General features: G+C 50.7%; 1 protein-coding gene across 1 annotated transcript in view; it reads right to left on the minus strand.

Annotated features, from left to right (window-relative positions):
* The window catches only part of abtb1 (ankyrin repeat and BTB (POZ) domain containing 1), a 64,501-nt gene extending 47,774 nt beyond the window's left edge, over positions 1-16,727 (minus strand). The window contains exon 1 of the mRNA XM_038812151.1: positions 16,507-16,727. Within this exon, the coding sequence (XP_038668079.1) occupies positions 16,507-16,562 (56 nt within the window). The 5' untranslated portion in view covers positions 16,563-16,727. The remainder of the gene's footprint in view (positions 1-16,506) is intronic.
* Between the last annotated feature and the right edge of the window lie 4,316 nt (positions 16,728-21,043).

The following is a 21,043-nucleotide window of genomic DNA, read 5'->3' on the forward strand; positions in this document are numbered from 1 at the left end:
TGCTTGCGCATAACGACTATATTACAACAGTTAACTACACTCTAATGGATATTCCATTAACTGTAAAACACTTGGGGAATGTGATATGAACACATCAAGGGTTTTTCTTGGAACATCACCAATTGTAATTCCAGGTCACAGTATTTTGAATAGAACTAGTTTATATTTGCCAAAAATAATTGAATATTTTGTCATTAGCTTATATATAGTGTTGTTGCAATTTCCTCAGGACCTGTAATTGGAAATGTCACCCTAGATTCAGAAGGCCTACAATATGGAATCTCTCAACTTATAGTTAAACATGATTACAGAAAGCAGGGTTGGAATACAATTGGGCTCATGCTTACTACAGTACAATTCTTCCTGAAGAGAAAACAGACAGAGATACGTTCAGGCTATCACAGCTTGAAGCTTTCAGACTACCAGCATGTTGGACAATCAGCATGTTGAGATACAAGAGTGTTGCTAAGTCACCCTAAGTAACACTTAGGGCAAAGGAGATCAAAGGATATCGGGGGACAGCAGGAATAGGCTATTGAGTTGGATGATCAGCCGTGATCATAATGAATGGCGGAGCAGGTTTGAAGGGTCTCCTCTTGTCTTATTTTCTACTTCTCTATGTCTGTATTTCCTTTGGACCGCAGCTGAAACTGGGTTTCATGGGTTGGAAGTGTTGTACTATAGGAAACATGAGCTCAATTGTATTTGAACCCTTTCTGTAATCATACTTTACTGTAAACTGTGGCCGGCATTGTAGCACAGTGGTTAACACTATTGCTTCCCAGCACCAGGGCCCCAGGTTCGATTCCCGGTTTGGATCACTGTCTGTGCGGTGTCTGCACGTTTTCCCCGTGTCCGCGTGGGTTGCCTCTGGGTGCTCCGGTTTCCTCCTACAAGTCCCGAAAGACGTGCTATCAGGCAACTTGGACAATCTGAATTCTCTTTCCGTGTACCCGAACAGGCGCCAGAATATGGCGGGGATTTTCACAGTAACTTCATTGAGGTGTTAATGTAAACCTACTTGTGACAATAATAAATAACGAGTCCTGAGGAAATTGAGAAAAATACTATACGCTTATTACAAAGCATTAAATATGTTCCGACAGGCCAACTGTCTTGTCTTATTCAAAACACCATGAACCGCAATTACTATTGATAATATTCCCAAGAAAAGTACATTAATGTGTTCCTATCTCATTACTCTGTCCAATTTTTAGAACAGAGCATTGGAAACAAGTTAAGTTTTCACCAAAATATCAGGTAGAAGAAGTCTGCAGAAGCTTTAAATGTCTGTCTGTCTGTCAATATTACCATGAGTAATGCCCAGGTTTATGGATTTTGGATTGAAAACCCACCTGCAGGAGTACTAGCCAGGTTACTTTGAAATTACCTACCATTTCTTATAAATGATCCTTTTGCTGCTTCTCACTTGCCAGGATTTTTTATTTTATTTGTCCATGGGACAGGGACATCGCAGGCTGTGCCAGCATTTATTGCCCATCCCTAATTGCCCTGGAAGGGGCAGTTAAGAGTGAACCACATTGCTCTGGGTCTGGAATCACACGTGAGCCAGACCGGGTAAGGACAGCAGATTTCCTTTCCTAAAAGGACATTAGTGAACCAGATGGGTTTTTATGACAATCGACAATGGTTTCATGGTAATCATTAGACTTTTAGTTCCAGATTTTTGCTCGAGTAAATAAGGAAAGCTGTTTCCACTGACAGAAGGATCCGTCACAAGTGGATGCAGATTTAAGAGGCTGGGAGATGGCAAAGGTGGGAGATGAGAAGCAAACTTATTTTTAAATTGCACCACCTAAAATTGTGGCAAAGCAAATTCAATAACAATTTCACAAGGGAATTGCATAAATAGTTCAAATGGAAATATTTCAGGTGTATGACATGATTGATATGTCTGAAATGTCTGACACCGGCACCCAGTGCTTGATTCCTTATGCAATAGCTAATCATCAGCCGCCAATCAAGGTAAAAGTTAAAGTCGCCATAGTCCCAGATGACCACAGGCTGCTTTCCCCTTTGAGAGGGAGAGCTGACTGATGGGGATTTAACTGTGGGTCACCACATCTCAGGTGAGGGGCAAGGTTGAGAAGACGGGGTCTTCATAAATAACCTCAGCCAGTACGGGAATTGAACATGGCGGACCCAACAGGATTGCCAACCTCGGCCCATTATCGTCAATAGAGAAGCTGATGGGAGTTCATCTCCGCTGAGCTACTGAAGCAGTGAAAGAAGTCGGTAATGAACTCAGCAATAGAGACCACGCTGGCTCCCATAAAGAGAGCAATGGACTGAGCGGAGTGGAGACTGGAGGCCCACGAGGTAACAGTGCAGGACCTGGAGAAGGCAGCCGCCAACCAGGAGCAGATCCCCTCGCCCGAAGCAAAGGGCCGGCCCAGTAAAAGGGGAAGATGGCGACCAAGAGGTCCCGACAGAACCTGCCGGCCATTGGACTACCGGAGAGCGCAGAGGGTAAGAACCCGAAGGAATTCATCTCAAAGATCCTCAGGAAACTGGTCGGGGAGGAAGGCTTTGCTAAGCCCCCAGAAATGTAGGGATGAGAGGGGAAAGGAACCAAGCCAGCCAAGTTCAGATGAGCCAGTTTCAGGCTCAGTGCGAGAAGGCTGATCAAAAGGAACAGCGCACGATCCAAGAAAAAGGTCAAATAATTTAAAAGGAAATGCAACGACCTGCAGGCTGCAGTAAAAGTTCTGCACAAAACAGGAAAAGAGAATAGAGCTCACACAACCGACCAGTTAAAGTGCCTGCGGAAGACTGAAAAATTGAAATCGCAACTATCCATAAAAAGAGGGATAATATGTGCATTCACCACAGAATCCATGGCTAATGGCCGGGGGCAGAATGGGAGGATATAGAGGAGGAAACTTGTGAATATGCTGACCCCGATAATGAGTGGGGACACACGGCCCCGTTCCAAACAACGGGACCAACAACACCCTCAGAAAATGTCCTCGCCTCTTATGAATCTGCTCACCACCCTGCTGGCGAGTTGGACAGAACGCCAAAGTTATGTATGTAAACTTGTCGATGTTCAAGTGGGCGCGCGATGCTAACGGTAGCCCCAGCTTGGAGCTCCACTCTGGTGCTCATCCTCTGTGCGATGCTCAGCTCGTCCCCAACCACCAACCGACAGTACATGACCTCAGTCTTTAAGCAGCTCAATGGCCGGCACAACGTAGCATGGTACGGGCAGCACGGTAGCATGGTGGTTAGCATAAATGCTTCACAGCTCCAGGGTCCCAGGTTCGATTCCCGGCTGGGTCACTGTCTGTGCGGAGTCTGCACGTCCTCCCCGTGTGTGCGTGGGTTTCCTCCGGGTGCTCCGGTTTCCTCCCACAGTCCAAAGATGTGCGGGTTAGTGGATTGGCCATGCTAAATTGCCCGTAGTGTCCTAAAAGGTTAAGGGGGGGTTGTTGGGTTACGGGTATAGGGTGGATACGTGGGTTTGAGTAGGGTGACCATTGCTCGACACAACATCGAGGGCCGAAGGGCCTGTTCTGTGCTGTATTGTTCTATGTTCTATGTTCTAACGTCCGCTTGCACTCCCACGACATGAAATTGGGTCAGGAAGTGGTCAGCTGTCCGTGACTGGGGTTGATGCATCTGATGACAGTAACGCCAACTGGACAGTGAGAGGGGAGCCAGACGCGGTTGGTCAGCGAGGAAAACCGATCAAATGAGGCCAGTCAATACAGCTGACACATGTCAACACTGGAAGAAACCTACACAGTCATCACTTTGGCTCACCACTCTTTGGCAACCAGGAAGTAAGTGCTTTTGGTGAGAATGGAGAAGGAGATGACTTGGATGTTTGGACAGTGCAATGACGTGGAACCAGTAAGAAATATTGTGACATTGTGTGAGTTTGACAAGTTCTTTTTAAAGTAAAAACTAATTTCTAAAGAAATGGAAATATATTTAAAACAAAGTTTTTGTGTAAACGTAAGGATGCACATGTTCAACTGAAATTGCTTTAATTTTCAGTAGTAAAAAGTCATAAACTTGGAAAAATCAGGTATTGGAAATAAAGTTTCAAAGTAAAAAATAAAGAATGCCTGCCATGACCGGCCTTTAAATATGAACGATGGGTGTCTTTCCGTCAGAGAATGTGGCAGAGGGGTCATACACCCGGCACGTACACGGACATCACTCATCCTTTAACATCCGTGCTTTGGATTCAAAATCACGGCGGAGAGATTCCTCCATTTTGTAGCTGCCAGCAAACAAGCAACAGGACTGTGTGAAGAATTGATGATGGATCATTTTGTAATAAGGAAAAGGGCCAGAGACACAGACAGGGCAGGATCTCGCAACTTAATCTGCTGGAGAGAGCTCCGCAGGAGAGTCCACGGCAGGAAAAAGCAGTGCTGGTGTGAGCTGTATACAGAGCTCCAGGGCCTCTGGTGAACAAACAATTAAGAAGAAATTGAAATCCGGGACAAGGCAGGAGAAAGATGATTTCTTGAGTTATGGCTTTAATAGCGCCAATGCAAATCAGGATGCAAAGCCCATGTGTGTTATATGTAGGAAAGTACTGGCAAATGAAATTTGAAACACTCAAAACTTCAAAAGGTGTTTGAAGACTAAGCATGGTAAGTTCGAGGGACAAACCTTTCGATTTTTTTCAAAGAATGCATCAAGAACTTAAATCGTCAGTTCAAGTCATTAGCAGAAATGTAGCATTGAATGGCAATGCAAGTGAGCTTGTGAGGACCACGCAGGCTCACCTGTCGCATTAAGGTAGAAATAATGCTGGGTCGTGGAGGCAGGCTGGTTGGTAAAAGTGGGTCGACGGAAAAAAAACCTTTGAAAAACAGCGATTTAGACCAAATCTCACATAGCTATTGATTGCACTTCACTAAAACTCCAGTGACCTAGAAATTGAGCCTTCATGTGGATTTTGATCAAGGTTGGTTATTTTCCATGTTTCCTGCACACAATTACTCCATTCACCCATCCCACTATCTGTAAAATTAGGAATTGCTTCTTGCTAACACTTTGGACTGTGTGTTGCAAAGACACAGTAAATTACAAGAAATTTGAAATTAAAGCAGAGAAAAAATAAAATTGCCTTTATAAATAGCGTCATTATTTATCCTACAGATGCGAGGCAGCACTTCTCACCAACGCTAAATCTGTATTATAAATCCAGAGCCAGTGTTGATCTGAATGCAGAATGAATCTCCACTTTGCTCCAGAGTCTGATCAGCAGCCATATTTACTGAACATCATTGCAAAATTAGAATATTTTGCACAGATGCTACAATTGAAGCCTAATTAATCTTAGTAACACCACAATGTCTTTTTTGAAATACTGTCTATCGCAAATCAACAGTTTTCTAAATGTGGCATAATATACAGCACCTCCTACAATGCAATATCCTTCATTGCTGCACTAGAATGTTATTGGCGTCCTTTGTATCCGTTAGTTCTTGGAACAGAAGTCTAAAACATTCTGAGTCAGAGGGCGATGCTGCCCACCAAATCAAACCGGAAACAGGTCAGAGGAAAGGAAAAAAGCCAAGTTAACATTTTGGATGTTGCTCTTCATTGCTCCTAATGATAAACCTCTCTCTGCACTCATGGCTCAGCTGTGCCTTGGGTGCATCATCACTGCTGCTGCCAAAGTCATTGTGAAAGGGAGATTAGTAGAGATGCTGAATGAATCAAAAATTGATTAAGAGGAACGGCTGGACAGGCTAGTTTGAACTTAAAGCAGATACGTCACCGGGAATGGTTGGGATACATCCGAGGGTACGGAGGAAAGTAAAGGTGAAGAGTGCAGGGGCACTGGCCATAATCTTCCAAACTGTCCTAGATATGGGAGCAGTGCCAGGGATAATTGCAAATATTACACCATATTTTACAAGGGCGGAAGGCTAACTTCAACAACAGGCCAGTCAGTTGACTTCATCCGTGAGAAACACTTTAGTGACAACCATCCAGGACAAAATTGACAGTCACTGGGACAAGTGTGGAGCAGTTCAGAAGGGTCAGCAAGAGGAATTGTTGAGGACAAATCACGCTTGCTGATTTGATGGGAGTTTTTTTGATGAGATTAATGCAATTGATCTGTTGCATGGACTTCCAAAAGTATTTAATAAACTGCTACACAATTGACTTGCCAGCCAAGTTGAAGCCCATGCGATGAAAGACAGTGGGTGGAATTCTCCGACCCTCCGCGCTGGAATCGCACCCGGCGCGGGGGCGGAGTATAGCAGTTCACACCGGAAATTCGGCGCAGCAGCACTTCTGCAGACGCGCCAGTCCTGCACGCGCGGTTGACGCGGCGCCGGTTGGGGGGGCCATTGGAACAGGCTCCCGCAGCGATTCTCCGCAATCGACCAGCCGGACTCCCAACAGCATGGTTGACATATGGTACCACACGGAGAGAGGTGGGACCCGCAGCCCGGTGGGGGGGGGATCTGACTCGGGAGGCGGGGGGGGCCTAAGTGGCCAGGCCCACGATCGGGGGCCACTGCGATCTGGGAGGGACCTACCTTCCTCCGCACAGGCCTGCTGTGTGGCGCCGCTATGTCAGCGTCACCTGTGCCGAGGTGGGCCGCCACGCACGTGCGCGGACCCGCTTGCGGCCGTCGTGTGCATGCGCGGCCGTGGGGTCTGGCTAGCCAGAGCTGCGGGAGGCATGCTGGGGCTCTGCTAGGCACCCTGGAAAACTGAGAATCACCGCGGACTTTCGAGGAAAAAGGCCAGAGTGATTCTCGCCCGTTTTCCAGCCGGCGTGGGGACTTAGTCCCCAGAAGGGAGAATCCCGCCTACTGTGTCAGCATGGATACCAAACTGACTAAAGTGAGAGGAAACATCTAGTTGTGGTGCGCAGTTGTTTTGAGGACCGGTGTAATTGAATAGAATGGTTACAGCACAGACCAGTTGACCCATCGTATCTGCGCTGGCGCTCTGCATGAGCGATTCATCTCATGCCACAGCCCTGCCTTTTTCCTGTAGATATCTTCTCTTCAAATAATGATCCAAATCCCTTTTGAAACACACCATTGAATCTGTCACCATCACTGTCTCAGGGAGTGCATTCCAGATTCTAATAGTTGCTGCATAAAAATGTTACTTATGTCACTGTTGCCTCTTTTGCCATTCATCTTAAATCAGTGTCCTTTGGTTGTCAACACTTCCACCAATGGGAACAGTCCTTTCCATCGACTCTGTCCAGATCCCTCTTGATTTTGAGCATTTCCATCAAAACGCCTCTTCTCCAAGAACAGTCCCAACTTCTCCATTCCTTCTACATAACTAAAGCTCTCCATCCCTGGGATCATTCGCGTGGATCTTTTCTGCACTCCCTCTAACGCTTTCACGGGGAGGCCGTGCAGCACAGTGGTAGCGTGCCTAGCTCTGGACCAGACGCTCCGGGTTCAGGTCAAACCTGGACTTGGCCAGGGAAGCAGCACTCATAACACGTTACAACGGGCTGAGAATCAGCTAGGGAACCTTCCACCAGTTTCCCCACTATTCCCCAACGGAACGGGGAAAGGAAAAAAGTATGTGGAGGTCTGCTTTAAAAAATTCACGGCTGAAACAATCTTTTTTTTTCAATTTAGAGTACCCAATTTTTTTCCCCCCCAATTAAGGGGCAATTTAGAATGGCCAATCCACCTAACCTGCACATCTTTGGGTTGTGGGGGTGAAACCCACTGTCATGTGAGAGTACCTTTAAGAAATAGGTGTTTTGCTGCAGGGTGTGTTTTAGTTTTGTTTTCAGTGTGGGAGCTGAAGCCAGGCAGAGCAGGTGTACTGTTGATCTCTCTGCCATGAAAAGACTATCTCTTGATCATTTGGTGAATTCAGAATTATAAATGTTCCCAGTAATGAATGCAAACCTAATGTGCTTCTGGTAAAAGGTGTTTCTTTTGTCTTCTGGATGTTGTTGGGAAGTTATTAAGGATTACTTAGTGTTATATTCTTTGGGGGTTGTATTTGAATTGATGGTTGCCAAGATGTTCACTGTATGTTTTAAAAAGGTTAACTTGAGTTCATAGAATAAACATTGTTTTGCTTTAAAAAAATACTTGTAGATTTCTCCTGTACCACACCTGTAGAGTGGGCCCTATGCTTCCCATAACCACAATCCATTAAAAGGTGAACTCCATGATACACTTTGGGGTTCTCTAAACCCTGGCCCATAACACCACACAGACTTAGGGAGAATGTGCAAACACCACATGGACAGTGACCCAGGGCCGGGATTCGTACCCGGATCCTCAGCGCCGCTGTCCCAGTGCTAACCACTGCACCACATGCCACCTTACTGAACCAGTCTTTTTAATACAGGTTTATCATAACTGCCTTGCTGGTATACTCTGTCGCTATATATAGAAGCCAGGATCCCGCACGTTTTATTAATTGCTCCCTCAATCTGTCTTGCCACCTTCAATGACATCTGGAATGGCCACTTTCAGTATATAAAATGGACGCTCGCAGAGCCTATAGGGAAAAATGGACAATACAAAGCAACAAGCAGGCACAGAGCCTGAATGTATATTTGGAACAATAAGAAGTCTTACAACACCAGTTTAAAGTCCAACAAGTTTGTTTCAAACACTAGCTTTCGGAGCGCTGCTCCTTCCTCAGGTGAATGAAGAGGTATGTTCCAGAAACATATTATATCGACAAATTCAAAGATGCCAGACAATGCTTAGAATGTGAGCATTAGCAGGTGATTAAGTCATTACAGATCCAGTGATAGGGGTAACCCCAGGTTAAAGAGGTGTGAATTGTCTCAAGCCAGGACAGTTGGTAGAATTTTGCAAGCCCAGGCTAGATGGTGGGGGGGGGGGGGGTGAATGGAATGCGACATGAATCCCAGGTCCAGGTTGAGGCCGCACTCATGTGTGCGGAACTTGGCTATAAGTGTCTGCTCGGCGATTCTGCGTTGTCGCGCGTCCTGAAGGCCGCCTTGGAGAACGCTTACCCGGAGATCAGAGGCTGAATGCCCTTGGCTGCTGAAGTGTTCCCTGACTGGAAGGGAACATTCCTACCCGGTGATTGTCGCGCGATGTCCGTTCATTCGTTGTCGCAGCGTCTGCATGGTCTCGCCAATGTACCACACTTCAAGACATCCTTTCCTGCAGAGTATGAGGTAGACAACGCTGGCCGAGTCGCACGAGTATGTACCGCGTACCTGGTGGGTGGTGTTTCCATGGGTAATGGTGGTATCCATGTCGATGATCTGGCATGTCTTGCAGAGATTGCCATGGCAGGGTTGTGTGGTGTTGTGGTCACTGTTCTGAAAGCTGGGTAGTTTGCTGCAAACAATGGTTTGTTTGAGGTTGCGCGGTTGTTTGAAGGCAAGTAGTGGGGGTGTGGGGATGACCTTGGCAAGATGTTCATCTTCATAGATGACGTGTTGAAGGCTGCGAAGAAGATGTCGTAGTTTCTCCGCTCCGGGAAAGTATTGGACGACGAAGGGTACTCTGTCGGTTGTGTCCCGTGTTTGTCTTCTGAGGAGGTCAGTGCGGTTTTTTGCTGTGGCGCGTTGGAACTGTCGATCGATGAGTCGAGCTCCATATCCCGTTCGTACGAGGGCATCTTTCCGCGTCTGTAGATGTCTGTTTCGCTCCTCCTCGTCTGAGCAGATCCGAAAGCTAGTGTTTGAAACAAACTTGTTGGACTTTAACCTGGTGTTGTAAGACTTCTTCCTGTGCTCACCCTAGTCCAACGCCGGCATCTCCACACCATGTATATTTGGAAGGCAGTCAGCAGATGGAACCAAAACTCTGGGTTGATTTACATATTGATGGCCCATCTCCGAGACACAAAGGACTAATGCTCAGGTAGCCGATACTGTCTCAGACATTCCGGCTCCACTACCCCAACCAGAAGACACAAACAAAGCAAGGCCAACGGCCACCTAGGACACGCCCAGCCATCAAGGCACCCGCCCCTTTATTGGCTTAGATCGATGACAATGATCAAGAAGCGGCCCAATTAATTGGGACCAAGTTTAAGGCCCGCCTAAAAGCACGCGAAGCCCCTCCAAGTATAAGAAGGAACCCCCGCCAAAGGTTCAGTGTCTTGGATTCGGCTTTCAAGCGTAGAGACCCTTCCACCAGCAGCAAGTTCAAGATCAACGCTCGCTACCAGACGGACAACCTTAGCTGTACTCCTGTTACCTCTTCGAACCCAACAACCTCAGATCCGAACAACAGCCATTGTTCTTCTGACCTAAGTGGGCACCCGAAGTTAAGTATAGGTGTTAGTGATAGATATAGTTTAGCCTGTAGTGTTATTGTGCATGAGTAAATCATACTGTGTGTAAATAAAGTACCATTGACTTTGAACCAACTAACTGGTGTATTGGCTCTTTGATCAGTATTCAGGTTGAACCTTATGGCGGTAGAGAGATACCTGGCGACTCTGAAAGCATACTCATAATTAGGATTAAGAAAGGTGACCTTATTAACTGCGATATTTATAGCAAGTAAAGAGAGCAACAAAACTCAAAACATCTACTTAGATGACACATTCAAGAATGCCAATTTCATATATGATAGATATGCTAGATAGATTGCTGCCACAAATAGCACTCTTACCATAGGAAGAAATATTTTTATTTTGCAACCTCAGTACAGCATAATACAGATGTCAATTACAAATTAAGGAAGATTAAGTTGGACTATTTCATTTGAAAATGTGTTTGGAGCTACTTTTGCAACATTTTCACAATTATAAAGCAGATTCACAAAATTTGAAAAGAATGTTCACCTCAATTAGGGCTTTAAAACTCAAGGATATTGTTTAAAAGTAAGGAATAGATAGAGCAGTCAGATAGAACTATTTTTAGATTTTCCTTCAGGGCTTCATAAAATAAAGTCTACTCGTCAAGTATTGATACTATACCAGTGCTTGTGAATTAGAACTATATTACAGTAGGACAGTACCAGGAACTTACTATTCTTGATATAGGCTGTCTGTGACATGGATGGGTGTACAAGGCACAATTTCAAAATTTGGGCTGCACAGTAGTTAACACTGCTGCCTCACAGCGCCAGGGACCCAGCTTCAATTCTGGCCTTGGGGTGACTGTGTGGAGTTTGCATTTTCACCCAGTGTGTGTGGATTTCCTCCGGGTGCACCGATTTCCTCCCCCCGTCCAAAGATGCGCAGGTTAGGTGGGGTAATGGCGATAGCCAGGGCCCACTTTCAGATGCAGACTCGATGGGTCAAATGGTCTCCTGCACTGTCGCAATTCTATGGTTCTATGAAAGTACTGTCAACTGTGAAGCTGGTGGAATATATATGGGTATGTGGTGGATGGAAATGTAGTACATTTTGGTAGGAGGAAGAAAGAGGGAAGGTAATAGAAAATAAAGAGTACAATTCTAAAGCCGGACGGAGGAGCAGAGAGGCCCGAGGGCATATGTGCACAAGTCAGTGAAGGTGGCAGGACAAGTTGAGAAAGTAGTAAATATAGGATCCTGGGCTTTATCAATAGGGCGTGGGGTTCAAAGCAAGGAGATTATAAAACATAGTTCAGCCACAACTGGAGCAATGTGCACAGTTCTGGGCTTATATGAGAAAGGAGTAAAGATTTTACAGATGGTACAGAAAACATTCCAATGATGGTCCCAGAGATTACGTAGTAATTTCAGTAATATCGATATTTTGGAGAAGCCAAGAATGCTCCCCTTCGAGAAGAAAAAGTTGACCTAAGAGTTTAAAATCATGACGAGACTGGACAGAGTAGATAGAGACACTGGTTCCACTGGCAGAACTGTTACAGACCAGGAAATATCAATTAACAGTGATTGGCCAAAGAACCAAAGACGGGATGAGGAAAAGCTTATTTTGTTTCACACAGCAACTGGTTAGGATCTGGAATGCATTAATTCAATTGTGGATTCCAAAAGGTAATTATCTGAAGAGAAAAACTTTGCAGAGCTACAAGAAAAAGGTGGAAGAGTGGGACAAACTGAGATGCAGAAAGCAAGCATGAATTATGATCAAATGGAGGAATCTTGCAAAGGGTTTGGTTTGAGGGCTCTGGTGACGGCAGCGTTTCCAATGGCTCAGAGTAGGTATTCAGGGAGCCCGGTGCTGCAGTCCACGGTGAAGATATGGAATCAGTTCAGGAGGCATTTTAGGATGGAAGGGATGTCAGTGTTAATGCCGTTGTGCAGGAATTATGGGTTTGAGATGCGGGGAGGGGGGAGGAATGGGTAGTGTATACAGGAGATGGAGGGAAGTGGGGCTGGTCACAGTGGAGGAGCTAAGGAAGAGGGTAGAGCTGCCGATGGGGAGTGAGTTCAGATATCTGCAGGTTAGGGACTTTGCGCGAAAGGTCCGGAGGGGGATTCCCTAAGTTGCCAGGATACATCTGCTGGAGTGACTGCTCCTTCCAGATGTGGAAGGGGAGGGAAGAACTGGGGATATATACAAGGGGCTGGGGGAGCAGGGAGGCGAAATGGGAAGCAGAGTTGGGAGGGGAGATCAATTAGGGAGTATGGAGTGAGGCACTGCGTAGAGTAAATGGGACCTTCTCCTGTGCAAGGAAGAGCCTGATACAGTTTAAGGTGGTGCACAGGGTGCATATGACTCAGGTTCTTTCAGGGGATAGCAGATGAGTGAGAGAGGTGTGGGCAGGGGCTAGTTTTGACACACGTTTGTAATAATTCATTGAAGAATATGTACAAAAAAATGATCAAATGACTTCCTTCTGTGCTGTAACCATTCTACAATGTACCCATACTTACCCCGAATATTACAGTCCAAGATAGATATGCTAATATATGTTTTATAATTCCTAATTTGTATGTGGCTGTAAAGATAAAGCTATGGTTTCACTTTGGGATCTAACTTGCCCAGTGTTGTCAGCTAGGATCGTAACACAGTGACAACGCTCAAAGTATTTTACTGGCCACAAAGCGCATATGCTGAGGTTATGGCACAATTCATTTCATTAAAAACCTGTTCAGTGAAAAATACCTGCTTGTTTTATTGTCCCAATATCAATTTGCTTCATTATTTTGGAACACACCTTTCACCACATACCCCCCCCCCCCCCCCCCCAAAAAGGAAACAGCTTTCCTTAACCCTTCATTTCTAATCAATGGTGGTCACGTCAGTTGCCCTCATGTCTTTAGTACTATTATGGAATAGAATCGGGCAGCACGGTGGCACAGTGGTTAGCATTGCTGCCTCACAGCTCCGAGGTCCCAGGTTCGATCCCGGCTCTGGGTCACTGTCTGTGTGGAGTTTGCACATTCTCTCCGTGTCTGCGTAGGTTTCACCCCCACAATCCAAAGATGTGCAGGGTAGGTGGATTGGCCACGTTAAATTGCCCCTTAATTGGAAATAAAGAATTGGGTACTCTAATTTTTTTTAAATTATAGAATAGAATCATAGAATAACTACAGCGCAGGAGGCCATTCGGCCCATCGTATGTACACCAACCCACCCAAAGCACACCCCACCTAGGTCCACAACCCACTCTATTCCTGCAATCCAGTAACCCCCCTAACATTTTTGGACACTAAGGGGCAATTTATCATGACCAATCCACCTAACCTGCACATCTTTGGGCTGTGGGAGGAAACTGGAGCACCCGGAGGAAACCCATGCAGACACGGGGAGAACGTACTAACTTCAGTGACCCAAGGTGGAAATTGAACCCGGATCCCTGGCGCTGTGAGGCAGCAGTGCTAACCTCTCGGCCACCATGATAGCCTACCCTGTAAGTAGTCACAATTGGATAAAACACTCCTGGAATAATTTTCCAAATTGACATTGAACACGCGTGAACATAAAAAATGCTGTTAGAAACACGGGAGTGCATTTCCCATTCCATTAGTTTGATTCTCCTGCTCCAAGAGACATGAAATGAAGTAACCTGTCCTGTCCGCACACCTATCCCCCACAGTCTTTCCACTATGAGGTCATTGGCTCTGACCAGAGGATCATCTTGTCTTACATCCAGCTGATCGCGGCTCTCTACAGCTGGTGTGTATATCTGCAGGTCTATTACAGACTTGTCTGCTCTCTGGTTGTTTCCGTAACCCAAAGGACCCAAATCAGATTTCAGCTGCATCGCCACTCACTCAAACTCCTGCCAAGCCCACAACCATTAAATCATTTTTTTTTTTTAAAAAGGACATCTCAGTGTTTTACAGCCAATTCGATACTTTTGAAGCAGATTTACTGTTGTAAAATGGGAAATTTGAGAGCCTATTTTGCACACGGCAAGATCTCACACACAGAACTACGATAATGATTACATAATTCAAAATATGTGGTTTGGTGCAGCACCGCTAATACCATAACGATCCAGTTAATATTGTCTGCACCTTAATCACATCGCATCCCTTCCCCATTATTGTATCCGTGCTTTCTACAAGAGGCTGAAGAGGATCAATTGCCTGAGTTTGAAAATGTAGCTTCCTGTTATTTATAATTGCTCTGAAGCAGAGTTCAGTTTGAAATCTGCATGGATCTCACTCAGAATAAAAATATTTAAATATATAAATCCTCCCCCATCTACCTCCCCTTGCCCCTCACCCTGTCCTTCCCTCTCCCCCATTCGCCACCCATCCTTCCCCTTTCTCCCCGCTCCATTGCCCACTCCCAAAATCCCTCCATCTACATCTCCTCTCAACTCACCCAGCCCTCCACCCTCTCCTCCACCCTCTCCTCCCTGCTTCACCTTCGACCTTCGCCACTCTCCTGTTCCCTCCCTATCCACCCTCACCCCCAGTCCCCTCACCCACCCTCCCCCGTCCCCTCACCCACTCTCCCCCGTCCCCTCACCCACCCTCCCCCGTCCCCTCACCCACCCTCCCCCGTCCCCTCACCCACCCTCCCCCGTCCCCTCACCCACCCTCCCCCGTCCCCTCACCCACCCTCCCCCGTCCCCACCCACCCTCCCCCGTCCCCACCCACCCTCCCCCTCCCCCCACACCCACCCTCCCCCTCCCCCCACACCCACCCTCCCCCTCCCCCCACACCCTCCCCCCCCTCCCCCCACACCCTCCCCCCCCTCCCCCCACACCCTCCCCCCCCTCCCCCCACACCCTCCCCCTCCCCCCTCACCCTCCCCACCCTCCCCCACACCCTCCCCCCACACCCTCCCCCTCCCCCACACCCTCCCCTACACCCTCCCCACCCCCCCACACCCTCCCCCCCACACCCTCCCCCTCCCCCCTCCCACACCCTCCCCCTCCCACACCCTCCCCCCCCACACCCTCCCCCCCCACACCCTCCCCCTCCCCCCCACACCCTCCCCCTCCCCCTCCCCCTCACCCACCCTCCCCCGTCCCCTCACCCACCCTCCCCCGTCCCCTCACCCACCCTCCCCCGTCCCCTCACCCACCCTCCCCCGTCCCCTCACCCACCCTCCCCCTCCCTCCGCACCCTCCCCCTCCGCACCCTCCCCTCCCCGCTCCCCCTCCACACCCTCCCCCTCCCCGCTCCCCCCCCACACCCTCCCCCTCCCCGCTCCCCCCCACACCCTCCCCCCACACCCTCCCCCTCCCCCCAAACCCTCCCCTACACCCTCCCCCCACACCCTCCCCCTCCCCCCCTCCCCCTCCACACCCTCCCCTACACCCTCCCCCTCCCCCCCCACACCCTCCCCTACACCCTCCCCCCTCCCCCCCCACACCCTCCCCATCCCCTCACCCTCCCACCCTCCCTATCCCCATCCCCTCACCCTCCCCACCCCCTCACCCTCCCCTCCCCTCACCCTCCCCCATCCCCTCACCCTCCCCCATCCCCTCACCCTCCCCCATCCCCTCACCCTCCCCCATCCCCTCACCCTCCCCCGTCCCCTCACCCTCCCCCGTCCCCTCACCCTCCCCCTCCCCTCCCCGTCCCCTCCCCCGTCCCCTCCCCCTCCCCCGTCCCCTCCCCCGTCCCCTCACCCACCCTCCACCCTCCCCCTCCCCACCCACCCTCCACCTCCCCCCACACCCTCCCCACCCTCCCCTCCACCTCCCCCCACACCCACCCCCTCCACCTCCCCCCACACCCACCCCCTCCACCTCCCCCCACACCCTCCCCCTCCACCTCCCCCCACACCCTCCCTCTCCCCTCCCCATCCCCTCACCCTCTCCTTCCCTTCCCCATCCCCTCACCTCCCCTCACCCTCCCCTCACCCTCCCCCTCCCCATCCCCTCACCCTCCCCTCACCCTCCCCCTCCCCTCACCCTCCCCATCCCCTCACCCTCCCCATCCCCATCCCCTCACCCTCCCCATCCCCTCACCCTCCCCATCCCCTCACCCTCCCCATCCCCATCCCCTCACCCTCCCCATCCCCATCCCCTCACCCTCCCCATCCCCTCACCCTCCCCATCCCCTCACCCTCCCCTCACCCTACCCCCTCACCCTCCCTATCCCCTCACCCTCCCTATCCCCTCACCCTCCCTATCCCCTCACCCTACCCCCTCCCCACCCCTCACTTCCTGTCAATCTGCCTCACTACATCCCCTGGGCCTCACTCACCGCACTCTGTAAAGTTCCCCCCTCCTGCAGCTGGTGAAGAGTTCGCTCGTGTCCATCTCTGTCCTGCGCTGAAGCTCGGATTCGATGCATGGAACCCAATATTACGGAGTCCCTGGTGTTATTATTATTTATACTTCAACCAGTGACCTGCCCTCAGGAGGCGGCGCCCACAGCGACCTCGAATGTAAACACAGCGCGCAGTCCGCCAGTCACAGCGCCGCCCGCAGCCCAGGAGGTGAACCGCGCAGTCCGCCAGTCACAGCGCCGCCCGCAGCCCAGGAGGAGCACCGCGCAGTCCGCCAGTCACAGCGCCGCCCGCAGCCCAGGAGGAGCACCGCGCAGTCCGCTAGTCACAGCGCCGCCCGCAGCCCAGGAGGTGAACCGCCAGTCACAGCGCCGCCCGCAGCCCAGGAGGAGCACCGCGCAGTCCGCCAGTCACAGCGCCACCCGCAGCCCAGGAGGAGCACCCCGCAGTCCGCCAGTCACAGCGCCACCCGCAGCCCAGGAGGAGCACCCCGCAGTCCGCCAGTCACAGCACCGCCCGCTGCCCAGGAGGATCACCGCGCAGTCTTCCCGTCACAGCGCCACCCGCAGCCCAGGAGGTGAACCGCGCAGTCCGCCAGTCACAGCGCCACCCGCAGCTCAGGAGGAGCACCCGCGCAGCCCTCCCGTCACAGCGCCACCCGCAGCCCAGGAGGTGCACCGCGCAGCCCTCCCGTCACAGCTCCACCCACAGCCCAAGAGGAGCACCGCGCAGTCCGCCAGTCACAGCACCGCCCGCAGCCCAGGAGAAGCACCGCGCCACCCGCAGCCCAGGAGGAGCACCGGCCCCCATCACACAGCGCCGCCCGCAGCCCAGGAGGAGCACCGGCTCCCATCACACAGCGCCGCCCGCAGCCCAGGAGGAGCACCGGCTCCCATCACACAGCGCCGCCCGCAGCCCAGGAGGAGCACCAACTCCTGTCACACAGCACCGTGCAGTCTGTACGTCACAGCGCCGCCCGCAGCCCAGGAGGAGCACCAACTCCTGTCACACAGCACCGTGCAGTCTGCCCGTCACAGCGCCACCCGCAGCCCAGGAGGAGCACCAACTCCTGTCACACAGCACCGTGCAGTCTGCCCGTCACAGCGCCGCCCGCAGCCCAGGAGGAGCACCAACTCCTGTCACACAGCACCGTGCAGTCTGCCCGTCACAGCGCCACCCGCAGCCCAGGAGGAGCACCAACTCCTGTCACACAGCACCGTGCAGTCTGCCCGTCACAGCGCCACCCGCAGCCCAGGAGGAGCACCAACTCCTGTCACACAGCACCGTGCAGTCTGCCCGTCACAGCGCCACCCGCAGCCCAGGAGGAGCACCAACTCCTGTCACACAGCACCGTGCAGTCTGCCCGTCACAGCGCCGCCCGCAGCCCAGGAGGAGCACCAACTCCTGTCACACAGCACCGTGCAGTCTGCCCGTCACAGCGCCACCCGCAGCCCAGGAGGAGCACCAACTCCTGTCACACAGCACCGTGCAGTCTGCCCGTCACAGCGCCGCCCGCAGCCCAGGAGGAGCACCAACTCCTCCTGTCACACAGTTTGGTTTAAATCAGGGGTGGGCAAACTACGGCCCGCGGGCCGCATGCGGCCCGCCAAAGGTATTTCTGCGGCCCACCAAGTCATTAAAAAAAAAAAAAAAAAATTTTTTTTAAAAAAAATTTTTTTTTTTTAAATTTTTTTTTAAAGGTTAATGGGTGGGGGGGCTGTTGGGTTACTTACTGGTATAGGGTGGATACGTTGACTTGAGTAGGGTGATCATTGCTTGGCACAACGTCGAGGGCCGAAGGGCCTGTTCTGTGCTGTACTGTTCTATGTTCTATATGAGGCGCCCAGAATCATAACCGGGTGAAGTAATTATTTTACTTAATATACTATGCGGCCCTTTGTGAATTGTGAATTTCTGTATGCGGCCCTTGCACGGAAAAGTTTGCCCACCCCTGGTTTAAATTGAGCTGGAGGATTTTTCTGATCTTCCAGGTTGATCCTGTTAGGGATCCTGAGGGAGGGGGTGAGGGAGAGAGCGGGGGGTGAGGGTGGGGATTGGGGGGGGGGGTAAGGGAGGGGATGGGGGGTGAGGGTGGGGATTGGGGGGGAGGGGATGGGGGGGAGGGAGGGTACGGGGAGTGAGGGAGGGGAGGGTATGGGAGGGGATGGGGGTTGAGGGTGGGGATGGGGGTTGAGGGAGGGGATGGGGGTGAGGGAGGGGTGGGGGTTGAGGGAGGGGATGGGGGGTACGGGGTTTGAGGGAGGGGAGGGGGGTATGGGAGGGGATGAGGGTGTGGATTGGGGGGGTGGGGAGGGTACGGGGGTTGAGGGAGGGGATGGGGTGAGGGAGGGGATGGGGAGGGTACGGGGAGTGAGGGGATGGGGGGTGAGGGAGGGGATGGGGGGTGAGGGAGGGGATGGGGGTGGGAGGGGATGGGGAGGGTACGGGGAGTGAGGGGGGTATGGGAGGGGATGAGGGTGGGGATTGGGGGGTGAGGGGGGATGGGGAGGGTACGGGGTTGAGGGAGGGGATGGGGGTGAGGGTGGGGAGGGTACAGGGAGTGAGGGAGGGGATGGGGTGAGGGAGGGGATGGGGAGGGGGGGAGGAGATGGGGGTGAGGGAGGGGATGGGGGATGGGGAGGGTACGGGGGTTGAGGGAGGGGATAGGGCTGAGGGAGGGGATGGGGGGGAGGGGTGGGGGGTGAGGGAAGGGATGGGGGTGAGGAAGGCAGCAGTTGAAGGGTGTACATCTTGGGACTGTGGGAGGAAACCGGAGCACCCGGAGGAATCCCACACAGACATGGGGAGAACGTACAGACTCTGCACAGACAGTGACCCGAGGCAGGAATTGAATTGCATTTTTGCTATCCTGAGATCACCATTGCTTGATCTTTGATGGTGGTTGTTTGATTGACAATGGTTGGTCCTCTGGGTGGTAAAAGATCATTCACCTGCGGGCCAGCTGAGTATTCCCAGAAAGTTTACTGTTGTTGCTTCAGGCTTCCAGCATTCATATTTTGCTTTTGCGTTGACCCCTTGTACACTTGGCCAACATTCAGCTCAGTCTCTGCCCTCATATCCTGAACCGAGGCTCAAAGGATAGCACATTGAGTTCAAGCCTCATTCTAGGGGCATGGCTGACACTCCAGTACAGTGCTGAGAGAGTGCTGTACTTTGAAGAAGTTTTCTTTCTCATACACAACAGGGGCTTTATCTGACCTCACAAGTAAGGCCTAAATGATTCTATTACACTATCTGAAAAAAGATTGGTGATTTCTCTTCCCTATCCTGGCCGATATTTGTTCCTCAACCAATACTGTTTGAGGGAGCTTGCTGTGTGTATTTTAAGACACCCTGGGCTAGCGTTTGGTCAATTCCAGCCCCACGTGGCCCAGAGTCACAGGACAATTGAAATTAACTAGTCATTTTTTTAAATGCCCAATGTCCCTTAATGCCCTTGGCTGCCTAATAATTACAGTCACCAGGTTTGTAAATTTAAACACAATTAACTTCTATTAATAACTATAATTAAATATGCAGCCAATACAACTGGTTAATTGTTATCTAATTTCTAACCCCTTCTTTAACTGGTCCCACCCTCTACACACACACACATACACAAGGCAGATAAACAGAGAGGAGAAAGAGCGGTGTAAAAAATATACTAAAAGTAAAAGGATAAATGTCTCGGTTTCAGATTGACATCTTCCAGTTCGATGTTTCTCCAGCCTAGGCCCCTAGTTGGACTTTGCTTTCAGCCTGTAATGATTTTCAGTGTAGATTCATTTTCAGTGTAGATTCATCATGGTCTCGAGACTTCTCTGTCGACTCAGAAACAGAAGGCAAGAAACATTTGGGAGAAAGAGAGAGAGTAAAACAAACAAGCACAACCTCTCCTCTCCGCAACCAGGAGCTTTCCCTGCTGGGTTTTCTGAAAACCCCCACCAGGACCCAGTCCCTGTCTGTTGCCAGAGAGAAAACAATCCTTGGCCAATCCAATGGCCACCAGCCAACGAATTGAACCAAGTCCCTCCGATGTATTGGGTGCCTGAAAGTCTGAGTTCTTCTGTTCAAAAGCTAAAACTTCAAGCACTGTAAGGGTACTTCCTGTTGATCCACTTATTTTTGCCGTTAGCGTTTTTGATCCATGGATGCTTAATGGACGTGTATCTTTAAGTCAAGCAGCAGAGAGAATTAGGAATACAAGAAGTTGCGGCACAGCATGTGGTGCTGCCAGCTTTGGACAGCAGAACCCAGATTTGTAGCTCCCGAGAGATGGGGTGGGACTCGGTTCGATTGGTTGACTGGAAGCCAATGAATTGGCCAAAAGGCTGTACTCTGCCCGGTAACAGGTAGTGATTGGATCCTACCCGAGTGGAATGATTTTCAGAGGCCCAGGAAAGGAGAGTTGAGACCTGGACACACAGGGACAAGGACCTGCTTCTTCTAAAAGCTAACTCTTAAAGTCTGTGCAAGCTGTTTTGCTTTGAGCAAGAAACCATTACTGTATTT

Source organism: Scyliorhinus canicula, chromosome 11 (genome assembly GCF_902713615.1).
Source record: "Scyliorhinus canicula chromosome 11, sScyCan1.1, whole genome shotgun sequence".
Lineage (NCBI taxonomy): Eukaryota > Metazoa > Chordata > Chondrichthyes > Carcharhiniformes > Scyliorhinidae > Scyliorhinus > Scyliorhinus canicula.